Source organism: Engraulis encrasicolus, unplaced genomic scaffold (genome assembly GCF_034702125.1).
Source record: "Engraulis encrasicolus isolate BLACKSEA-1 unplaced genomic scaffold, IST_EnEncr_1.0 scaffold_97_np1212, whole genome shotgun sequence".
Lineage (NCBI taxonomy): Eukaryota > Metazoa > Chordata > Actinopteri > Clupeiformes > Engraulidae > Engraulis > Engraulis encrasicolus.
In genome coordinates, this window is record NW_026946335.1 from 182,501 (window position 1) to 194,671 (window position 12,171).

General features: G+C 44.1%; 1 protein-coding gene across 1 annotated transcript in view; it reads left to right on the plus strand.

Annotated features, from left to right (window-relative positions):
* The window catches only part of LOC134445070 (butyrophilin subfamily 3 member A1-like), a 38,317-nt gene extending 36,820 nt beyond the window's left edge, over positions 1-1,497 (plus strand). The window contains exon 12 of the mRNA XM_063194183.1: positions 1,271-1,497. Coding sequence (XP_063050253.1) covers positions 1,271-1,497 — 227 coding nt within the window. The remainder of the gene's footprint in view (positions 1-1,270) is intronic.
* The last annotated feature ends 10,674 nt before the right edge of the window (positions 1,498-12,171 follow it).

Sequence of the window (12,171 nt, forward strand, 5' to 3'; positions counted from 1 at the left end):
AGTACACAGGGCCTTTAGTAATACATTACTACCACAGTACTACACCACTATGACAGTACACAGGGCCTTTAGTAATACATTACTACCATAGTACTACACCACTATGACAGTACACAGAGGCTTTAGTAATACATTACTACCATAGTACTACACCACTATGGCAGTACACAGGGCCTTTAGTAGTACCATAGTACTACACCACTATGACAGTACACAGGGTCTTTAGTAGTACATTACTACCATAGTACTACACCACTATGACAATGCACACCTCTATGACAAGGCCTTAAGTAATGTATTACAACTTGGTGATTGCCATTTTGGTAACAGCTAGGTATATTTACAAGGTGGCTCAGTTCAATTTCACATCAGACCGTGGCGTGGGGCGTTAAGAGTCTCGGGCAGTGTGTTCTACTCATCCTGTTCAACCCCCACTTTGCCATTCATTTTAATGGGACACCGCCGGCCGCCGCTGTCAAAAATTCAACTTGACTGAGCTGTCTCCCACGCCGCTACCACCCCACTACTGCTGACTTGGTGTGGAAGGACAGATCTGTTTCCATGTATTTTCGCCGCCGCCGGTAAAAATCACTCCGGCCGTTCTGGTGTGAAAAGGCCCTTAGGATTCCAGAACTCTCTCTTTGTTTTTTTGTTGGTTTTGTTTTTTTTAAGTATTTTTTGGGGACTTCTCATGCTTTATTGGTTTTTGTGAGACAGGATAGTGAAGGACAGGAAGTGAGCTGGGAGAGAGAGATGGGGAAAACTCTCTCTGTTTTGTATTCATCATTATTATGTTTTATTCTTTCATGTGTTTTTATAATGGTGTGTGTGTGTGTGTGTGTGTGTACTACTGACTTCTTTCTCTCTCTCTCTCTCTCTCTCTCTCTCTCTCTCTCTCTCTCTCTCTCTCTCTCTCTCTCTCTCTCTCTCTCTCTCTCTCTCTCTCTCTCTCTCTCTCTCTTAAAAACCCTGCACATTTCCAATGGCCAATTATCAGCTATTTTACTCCACTCCATTGATGGGCAACCTGGGTTCAAAAGTCAGTGCCACATATTCCAATTCAACCAGGTGCTCTCCCTAATTAGACAGGTGATTTGGAATTTGGGGCACTGGATTGTAGCTTCTGAATTCAGGTTGCACATCTCTTCACTGCTGTACTTCACTCTACTACTGCACTCTTCATCTTTTGTTAAGTATCAATAACAAACAGTCTCTCTACTCTCTACTACTTATATTGATGTACCATCTTGGGTCTTCTGCCCCCCCAAAGAGCTCTTCACCCTGACCTATCCAAAGGGTCCAGTCTTAGCTCCTCTGGGAGGTTCTGTGGTTCTGGGCTGCGTGGCGTCCTACTCCTTTGACCCGGACGAGCTGCACTGGTACCTACCAGGACGGATCAGGGACCGAAAAGTTCTGGTGTATGAAAGACAAAAGCTGAAAGAGGAACAAGTGGACCCTCAGTACAATGGAAGAACCTCTCTCACTGAAGTTAAGTAATAGGTAATCATTTAACTCAAGGAAGAGCACGATACTGCTTCTTCACAGTTCACCACTTTTTTTTTTCTTTGGTGCTTGAAATATAAAAAAAGTGGTGAGCCATGAAGAAGCAGTGTCGCGCTCTTCCTTGATTTAGATGAAGACTGAAGAACCTTGAAAAGCTGCACCTGCTAAAAAAAGAAACTTTCGAGGTGTGCGGGCTCTCAGCAAAAACTTTGTCGAAATAAGTAATATGTCATCCACATATAGAAAGCAGCACATAATCTCCAAACGAGGAAAAATGATCTGACAGTTCTCGCCTTTTGCTGAAATAGTTATTTTGCTTCTCAAATATTTGAAAGAAAATCATTCTTCACTGATTCTTGAGAAAGCGGCTAAAACATGTCTCAGCAATAAACTGCCAATTCTGTTGAAAATAAACTACATTTTCATGAACAAAATGAATCCAGGTAAAGACCCAGGGGTCTGTTTCACAAATGTACAGTCATTTGAAATATTTAAGTGTAATTGTATTACTTTTCATGGCTATAAATCTGCCCACACCCTGTAAAAACAGCTGTTCCAAGGACAGACATCATCATTTCAATTGACTTAAAATGTAAAAATCACTGATATTATACGAATAATATCACCATGATGTGAAAGTCCATATTGAAGTGGTTCTGCAGATATGCACATAGTGCGTGTAAAGCAATATTTACTACTATTTTCTGATTGCTCAAAGTGTGTCCAGGATATTAGTCACCACTTTTTAAAAAAGACAATAAAATCAGGTATGCACAAGGTCATTGTCATTACTTAGGACCCCTTTTCAAACCTTTAGCTCTACTGAATACTTCACCATCACTGAAGCCCCTGTAAGTTTACTAATTTCTCCTCAATTTGTTAATTTGTTTGGACACTGGTACTGTCCCAACCATAAACTGTCAACACCGTCGGGGGTTTTAATAGTATTATGTTACATTAATGTTTTTATTATTATATATACTTATATATACTTTTTCAGAAGCGGCATGAAGCCCTTAAGAAACAGAGCGAAAACGAAGTGGCTAATGTGAGCAAAAAATGCATAATATGTAAAAGAGTGTTTTTTTGTCTCACACCGTCAGATGTCACCACCGTCAGATTTTGTTCCACTCATCATCTTGTTCCATATTTTACTAAATTGTGCTGGTTAATGAAACATTACCAGGCATGTTAGTAATAATTGTGACCCAAACTTATACTCCAGCCTCCACTGAGGTGCATTTGGAGGGTTTTTTGTCACAAAACCTGACGGTGGTGACATCTGATGTAGTTCACAAAAAAGCATGTGTTTTACATGTTTTTGACAAGTTTTAAGAATATGCTTCCAATAAGTATCTACAATTATGTTGAATTGTAAAAGTAATTCACTTAAATACAGTAAACATTTTTTTTTTTTACTTCTAATTTTGTCTGACGCTGGTGACAAAACCAAGCCCATTTTATGAAAAATGTAAAACATGGCGAGCTTGGCCAATACATTCACTGCACAGCCAAGACCTTCATCTATGATAATACACCTCTATATTTTGGATTTGAACAGCTTAAAACCTGTTTATGCCACATTTTCAATAATCTAGGCCCACTTCCTAGAATATCTAACAAATGAAGAAAAAACACATGCACAAACATACTGTGCACACACAAAAATAAAGTGTTTATGCTAGATGTCATTGACTTGAGAGGGCTATTTATTGTGCTAAATGTAGGTAGTAATTAGGTCACTTTCACCACCTTCAGATTACTGTCACCACCGTCAGTTCTACCATAGAAGACTCGATTGACAAATAAGATGAAAGTGAGGTACTGTCTCGTCTTCCTTCCAGGACTTCACGTCACAGCTTACATTTCTACCATAGAAGACTCAATAGACAAAAATGAAATGAAATGTATTTATTGATACACAGGGAGGTAACATTTCTCTTTGGCGCAGGTCCCTGACCTGCAGAATATAATTTGTAAAACGGGGGCTCATATCCTGCCGATGATGAGGCAGGGGCGAAGCCTACCCCCATTACAGGACAGGGACCAACTGGTGACGATGGCTCATAAGGATAAGGCTGAAGGAGGCTGAAGCGGACCAGGGAAACAGGACATCGGGAGATGTAGGTTGAAAGAGATGGGATCCAAGGAGACGAAGGTTGCAGGAGATGCGGTCCGGGGAGACTGGGTTGAAGGAGACGGGGTCCAAGGAGATGGAGGTTGAAGGAGATGGGGTCCGAGGAGACAGAGGTTGAAGGAGACTGGGTCCAGGAAATGGAGGTTGAAGGGGATGGAGGTGGGGCGTCGGCGTCTGCTTACGCTGAGTAGCAAAGAGCGGAAACAGACAAAACTTTTAAAACCAAGGAGTAGACATTCTATTGGCTGAAAGCGAGTGACGTGGCGGGATTCCCCAACCGGGAGCTATGATTGAATAATTAAGGGCAGTGATGAGTGTGAGTTACTGTCTCGTCTTCCTAGCAGAACTTAACGCCACAGGCATACATTTCTACCATAGAAGACTCGATTGACAAATAAGATGAAAGTGAGGTACTGTCTCGTCTTCCTTCCAGGACTTCACGTCACAGCTTACATTTCTACCATAGAAGACTCAATAGACAAAAATGAAATGAAATGTATTTATTGATACACAGGGAGGTAACATTTCTCTTTGGCGCAGGTCCCTGACCTGCAGAATATAATTTGTAAAACGGGGGCTCATATCCTGCCGATGATGAGGCAGGGGCGAAGCCTACCCCAAAGAGTGTGTATGAATTATGGTCACTCACCAGATCCCGTAGGGAAGATCACAACTGAAATATGCAGGGTGGTGCCGAGATAACGTGCTTGCTAGGGTCACCCGGAAAGGGCCCAATGGGTTATGGATACTGTAATTTGATAATAGTATTTAACAGTTGAAGTATTAACGTTATTGAGAGTGTGCTCATATCCTGCCATGGAAAGGCAGGGGGCGAGAGCCCACCCCCAAAGTAGGTGAATGTGTACGAATAGCGAAGGAAGGTGCGGCGGGGGGGTGGGGGGAGAGTGAGTGTTTGGGGAATACTCACCCAGGACTGCAGATAAAACGCTGGACCTGCAAGATACTCACCCGGGACTGCGGATGAAAAGCTGGACCTGAATAATCGAGCAGAAAACAAAACAAAGGACAGTTATATCAACGGGGAATGACAAATGATAGGCGACGAGTGTACGGACGAGTTGGGCCACCAACTCTGAGCGAGCCGGGCTACCGGCTGGGCTGGGCAACCAGCTGTAAAATTACAACAGGAACGACGAATGAAAAGCGACGGATGTACGAACGAGTTGGGCCACCAACTCTGAGCAAGCCGGGCTACCGACTGAGCTGGGCAACCAGCTGAGAATTGAAGTCGGGCCACCGACTGAGCTGGGCAACCAGCTGAAAAAACCGAAGCCGGGCCACCGGCTGAGCTGGGCAACCAGCTGAAAATTGAAGTCGGGCCACCGACTGAGCTGGGCAACCAGCTGAGAAAACCGAAGCCGGGCCACCGGCTGAGCTGGGCAACCAGCTGAAATTGAAGTCGGGCCACCGACTGAGCTGGGCAACCAGCTGACGATCGAAGCCGGGCAACCGGCCGAGCAGGGCCACCTGCTCCACGGAGCGCTCCACGTAAAACGACTTGCAGTGAACGGTGCGAGAGTGCTTAGGTGCGAGGGTGACGCCTGTGACGACTGTGAGCGTAGGACGATTAGACTGAGTGCTGGGCCACCAGCACGTGCCACCGACTGAGCTGGGCAACCAGCTGACAAAACCGAAGCCGGGCCACCGGCTGAGCTGGGCAACCAGCTGAAATTGAAGTCGGGCCACCGACTGAGCTGGGCAACCAGCTGACGATCGAAGCCGGGCAACCGGCCGAGCAGGGCCACCTGCTCCACGGAGCGCTCCACGTAAAACGACTTGCAGTGAACGGTGCGAGAGTGCTTAGGTGCGAGGGTGACGACTGTGAGCGTAGGACGATTAGACTGAGTGCTGGGCCACCAGCACGTGCTCGAGTGTGAACTGAGCCGAGACGATAAAGCCAGGCAACTGGCTAAGCTGGGCCACCAGCTTCGTGGAGCGCGTACGACGGTCGATCGGGCCACCGATGACCGAAGCCAGGCCGCTGGCCTGAGTAAAAAAGCCGAGCACAAAATAAATAAATTAAAAAATTATAAAAATAAAACACAATAAAACAGTTAGGTCGGGCTACCGGCCTCTGCGAGATTACCGGGCTGACCCGGGCCACCGGACTCAGCGGGCGAGAAAAAATGACGAATGAGAAGTAGATCATACTAAAATGACCAAATTGCTCGCGGAATGATCACGGAATGCGATGATCATTGCACGAGTCTCGGAAAATAGTAATAAACAACGACAACAACGAAAACAACGACAATAACAACAGCGATAGGCAGAATTACAGACATAAATAACAATGAAATAATTGACAACGCATGAGAAGGAATTGAAGGGAGACACTAGACAATGAATATATGACGAGAGAGGAGAGAAGAGAGAGAGGAAGCCACCGCCACCACATATGTGGAGACCACGGAATAAATTATGCGATCAGCGTGTATCAATAACAATGAATAATGGGTGAAATAAGTGACAATGCAAGAGAAGAAAATAGAAGGAGACACCGGAACAATGAATCTATGAAGCACGAGAGAGGGGAAGCCACCGCCACCACATATGTGGAGGTCACGGAACAGAGGAAACAATTGGCATGTGCACGACTGTGGGGTGAGATACCAATCATATACGGTTTAGACGTGCACTATGAGGGATAGGCAGAGCCATTTATAGAAGCAGCCTGCTAATTGAGAATGATACATGCATATTGGCAATGAGCCTAACCGGCATGACATGACCGGGGTAAGAACCGAGCAAATGTAGCCTAACTGGGTTTTAGTTTAGTTAAGTTTATTTGACAGGGACAGATACATAACATGTAGGTTGCATAACGACCAAACAGCAAGCATTTTAATGTGTAGGCCATTATTTCCGTTGACATGTAACGCTGACACGGCTGGGCTACCAGCCTCAGTGGAGTAAAATTAGGTCCGAATCTTGGCCACCTTGGAGCCAGGCTACTGGCTTGGCCCAAGTACAAACTGAGTAGGATGAAAGACAGGGTAGCCTACTGCTGAGCTGGGCTACCAGCTGACGTAGAGCTAGAAGGTACCGGACTTCCAGGCTCAAGTCCAAACTGAGTAGGATGAAAGCCAGGCTACTGGCTGAGCTGGGCCACCAGCTGCCGTAGAGTTAGATTGTACCGGGCTACCGGGCTCTCTCAATTGTACTGTAGGCTAGAGAATTGAGTGAAACGGTGCGAGGAAAGGTGCATGATGAGAAAGGAAGAATACAGACAGGATGATTGTTACCGGAGAGCGGCCTTGCGATTACCGCCAGGCCTTTAGAGTGGCGTCGACATCCCGAAGTAGACATAAGCACGGTACCTCATGACACCTCGGAGTGGTAGACCTTTGGCTGGATGGGAGATGAAATGACGACGGATACCATGGTGATGGGGAGATCCCTTAGCGACGGTAGGAGCCGCACCTCGCCAGAGAACCCTGAGGCATGGTACAAGCCGTATACGAGGGTGTGGGCATTCCGGTCCGAGTGTAGAGGCTGGGGTTGACTGAACCTGATGGGAGTTTGAGAGAAAGAACGATTCTCCAGCAATAAAATACCAAACTGAGGTAATGCAGGAGCTACTGTAATGCTTAGCAAACGGCTAGATAACGAGTCAGTTAGCTAAGTTGCCAGGGTCACACTTCAGGACGACCGTACACAAATAACGATAATAAACACACAATTGCAGTGGAAATTGAAAATTAAAGTACTGTATTTATCTGTTTTCCGGTAATATTGCACAGTCTTAGGATCAGCTGGTGTTGCCGTTTCATGGTCTGCGCATGCCCAATAGGGGTTTTTAGGATTAGCTGGCATGTAGGAGTAATTAACGGAACACCGGAGCTAAACATGAGAGGAGAACAAACATGCTTGAGAACTGTTGTGACCGTGGATGGCATGCAGTCGCGAAGACTGAGATTAGGAAGACAATGGTTTGGCAGAATTGACCAGGCGTGAAAAGAAACAGTAAGACGAAGCTCTGTACGGGAGATCATTCGGTAGACAGTTGAATTAAGCAAATGAACAGGAAGCAGCACCAGCTAGTCAATCGAAACTTAAACTCAACCGGAAAACACCTGGACATGGACACAACCAGGTAAACGAGCGATGGGAGAGTGTATCTGTACGCTTAGCCCCAGTAAGATAAGGGCAAGATACTGAGTAGGTAGCCACCGCCACCAGATACGAGTGTGAAGTCACTGTAAGAAACAAACAGAAAAAGTTAGAAAGCAGGCACGAGTAAGGTGCCAGCAGACAGTCGGGACTCCTGCTGGCCTGTAACAATTTTTGTTTTTGTTTAAATAAATGATTGCATTTTATCGAATAATCATCCGTCAAAGGCGCGGACGAGCTAAAGGAAATTACCCAGGCAATTGCACAGTAGGAGGGAAGGCCTACCGCTCTGAGGGAAAATAGTAACCTTGTAGACCTGAGAGATCATAGAGATGGAGTAGTGCATCTTCAATAACATACAGACGTGGGGTCATGCATGGTAGGGAAAGCCTACCGCGCGCTGAGGGAAATAGAGGACCTGTGAGATCATAGAGATGGAGTTAGTCTTAGTGCATCTTCAACAACGCACAGGCGTGGGGACATGCACAGTAGGGAAGGCCTACCGCGCACTGAGGGAAAATAGTAACCCTGTGAGATCTTAGAGATGGAGTTAGTCTTAGTGCATCTTCAATGACATACAGACGTGGGGTCATTTGTTCATGCACGAAATCCAAAACACCGGCATGCAAGCTTATAGGGAAATAAACCAGGGATCAGTCAGATGAAATAAAGATTGGTAGCCATTTAGTCGGGCAGAGACTTTGTCCCCACGGAAAACCTTTCCCAGCGAGTAAGGTGAACGCCAGGCGGGATAGTTCCCTATAACACGACAAAGAAAACAAGAGTTAACACGTGGTACATTACACATAACCCAGAAATAACACAACAAAAGGCGAGCAGGCCAGCACGAAAAACTAAGACAATTTTTTAAACTCAACTCACTCGGTCATCAGTAATGACCAAAGTGCACATATCGTGTAAAAGTGCTGATGTAAAAGGCCTACGCGGGGAGATGGATAATCAGATGTACTTGATTAAATAGGCTACACCCTGGGAGGTGCGAACTGCAAGGAGTTAAAAACGACCGTAAAAGAATAAAAGCCCTTGGAAGTTAGATGTGTACACGACAAGATATAGCCCAATTAAGGGTTAATGATAAAAAATATATCACCATAGGCTCGCTGAACAGTTCTGCACAAACATGACTAAGGTTAAGAATAAAATCAGAGATTAAAAAATAGACCAAGTTCTAAATTAGATGAACGTCGTCCGCGATACGGCGGTTGTCGGCTAGAACCAGGGCCAGAAATTGCGTGCTCGACATGAAAGTATACCGCGTTGCCTACTGAGAACCACTGAGAACAGGGCGTGTTTGAGGCGAGTGCGTGCGCCGGATAGCATCACGACTGAACTTGCAAGGAAGAGTGTGGGAACGTTTGACAACGGTCATAGCGAAATTGAATTCATACAACCTGCGGGGCAAACCCATTTCGATGAACAGAACGTCTCGAATACCGGAATCTGCGACAACATCGGCGATTCACGGAAGCGGCCGGTCACAGAGGGAACCCCATCAGAGCTCGAGACAGGCAGGTGCGTTAACGAGAGTGCGTGAGCGATTTCGCAGCCTTTTAAGCTTGACGCGGGTAATGCGGCATACTGCCGGGCACGGCTTAAACAAGATGAATAGTAAACGATGACGAATATGGCTAGAGAGTTAGCAAGGAATATGCATCGATATTGAGACCAGCGCGTCGGCGTCTGCTTACGCTGAGTAGCAAAGAGCGGAAACAGACAAAACTTTTAAAACCAAGGAGTAGACATTCTATTGGCTGAAAGCTGAGTGACGTGGCGGGATTCCCCAACCGGGAGCTATGATTGAATAATTAAGGGCAGTGATGAGTGTGAGTTACTGTCTCGTCTTCCTAGCAGAACTTAACGCCACAGGCATACATTTCTTAAGTCACCACCGTAAGGAGTTTTGGACATTTTAAATTAATGTCCTTACAAAATTTTCCTTTGGAGTTGTTGAATTATCAAAGTAATAGCAAATTTAAGCCTACACGAATATTTGTGAAATTACAAAAAAAAGTTTTATCTATTTAGGCATTAAGTAAGCATTGTCTGACAGCACATATTTTTAAATTAGAACACATGAAGCAGTATTAAAATAGAATGAAAGTGAATTTTCAACATTTAAAGGCGTATGTGTGAACCAAAAAACACACACAATCACTTAAAAAATCCAGATACATATGCAACCAAATCAATACAATTTGTATTGCGTTTAATTGTGTCTGACGGTGTTGACAAAAAACAAGGTATGATCGGAGAAAAACCTGATTTCTGAAAAAAAATAAAAATGGGGAGATTGGCCTTGTGCATTTCTGAAAAGCCAAGACCTTTGTCTACGAGGATATACCATATTATTTTGTAATTCACTTCGTTTTTTTCTTTCAAGATTACAACCTGTTTTAGCCACTTTCTCAAGAATCAGTGCTATGGAAAAAGTGGCACAATTGTCCTGAAAAAAATCCAATTATTTGATTATTTTCCAGTGTGTGTATTCATCTGAAAGGGTGATAAAGCTTTGATATGTTTTCCTGAAACATGTAATGAATTAAAAAAAAGTTGAACTGAAGCACAATATTAATTTTGAAATATGCTTTTATCCAAGGTGACTTAAAAAAGGGAGCAGCAATATATAGAATGTAAAGAATGGAGGGAAATATAATTAATTTTCGTTTGCTTCTATCTGCCTGCAGGCTTGCCAAGTGGAGATGGGTCTCTGAGACTGCACAACCTCACCCTGGCAGATAGGGGGCAGTATGTCTGCTACATGCACAATGGCATGTGGTATGAGGAGGCTACAATATCGCTCATCGTCACAGGTCAGTTTCAAGATGAAACTACACTAAACAGCATCAACATTAATACTGTCACATGCACCAGAAATCATGGTGGCTAATTAAATTGAAGTTCCTCATTGCTCACCTTACAGCACAGAAGCAGTATTACCCCTAACTTACTTTACTCAATGTGTGTGTGGTGTTAGTTAAGGGGTCTGTTCCAGTGGTGGCTATGAGTCAAACAGCTGGAGGTCAGGTGAACATCAGCTGTGTATCTGAAGGATGGACTCCTCAACCCACAGTCCACTGGACAGACACACATGGCCAACACATTAAGCACACCAGCAGTCCAGTGTACTATGATGGTAAGCACTGCACTTTCCACAACTACCATTAGGCCAACTGTTGAACTAGAACACCATTTCTGAAATAAGCTAATTGTCCACATCACTGAGTTCAATAAATCAGCTTTACTTTCCCTCTGTTCTTTGGGCTATTCTGGTAATTTATGATCTCCAACAATTCCGTGCTCCTGGACACGGATGTTAAGGGCACAAAATCTGTGTCCAGGAGCACGGATTTTGCCAAAATTCCGTGCTCCTGGACACGGAATTGTTTTCTGTGCTCCTGGACACGGAATTGTTTTCTGTGCTCCTGGACACGGAATTGTTTTCCGTGATGGACACAGAGAAGTGCTCTCTCTATAGGCTACTCCCATAGCTCTATGTTTCCACAGTCTTGTGTTTTCTCAGGATTTTTCTAATTTCAAATATTAAAAAAAAAAAAAAAACATTTCCTGCTGACAGGTTAGGGTTAGGGATTGTTTTGGTCTGGGCACAGCTAGTTTTCTTTCATTCATTATATGAATTTGATAGCCTAGCAAACAACTGGAAAAGGTATTTCTCAAAAATATGTCTTTAATGACAGGTTAAGGTTAGGGAATGTTTTGGTCAGGGCACAACTTAAATTGCTATAGCATTATTTTGTTTAGGATTAGCATTTGGTATGTATTTTCTAATGATAGAGTTACACTGTGCTGTGGTAATAGCCTATAGAAAGCACTTCCGTGTGCCCATCACGGAAAACAATTCCGTGTCCAGGAGCACGGAAAACAATTCTGTGTCCAGGCACACAGAATTTTGGCAAAATTCGTGCTCCTGGACACGGATTTCGTGTCCTTAACATCCGTGTCCAGGAGCATGGAATTTTTGGAGATCAGGCTGAATTTTACTGTACGTCTAGTTCCAAGCTAACAATTACCATTGAGTCTTATGAGACCAGCTAGCCGCTAACAATTACCATTGAGTCTCATGGGACCAGCTAAATCAAGTAGGTAGCAGACTTCACTCAGCTTTCTTGATAACTTTTAAGGGTGCTGTCCCAAATAAATACTTACAAAGCGGATTCCAAAAAAGTTGGGACACTTTGTAATTTGTGAATAAAATCAAAATGCTGGCATTTTCAAAACATTCAATATGTTAACAAGGTAGAACATTATGCACATACAACATATCAGTTGTTAAAGTCAAGCAGAATTATAGTTTTGAGGTAATTATGTGATCATTTAAAATGTCACCCTTGCAACAAATCCAACAAAAACAAAAGTTG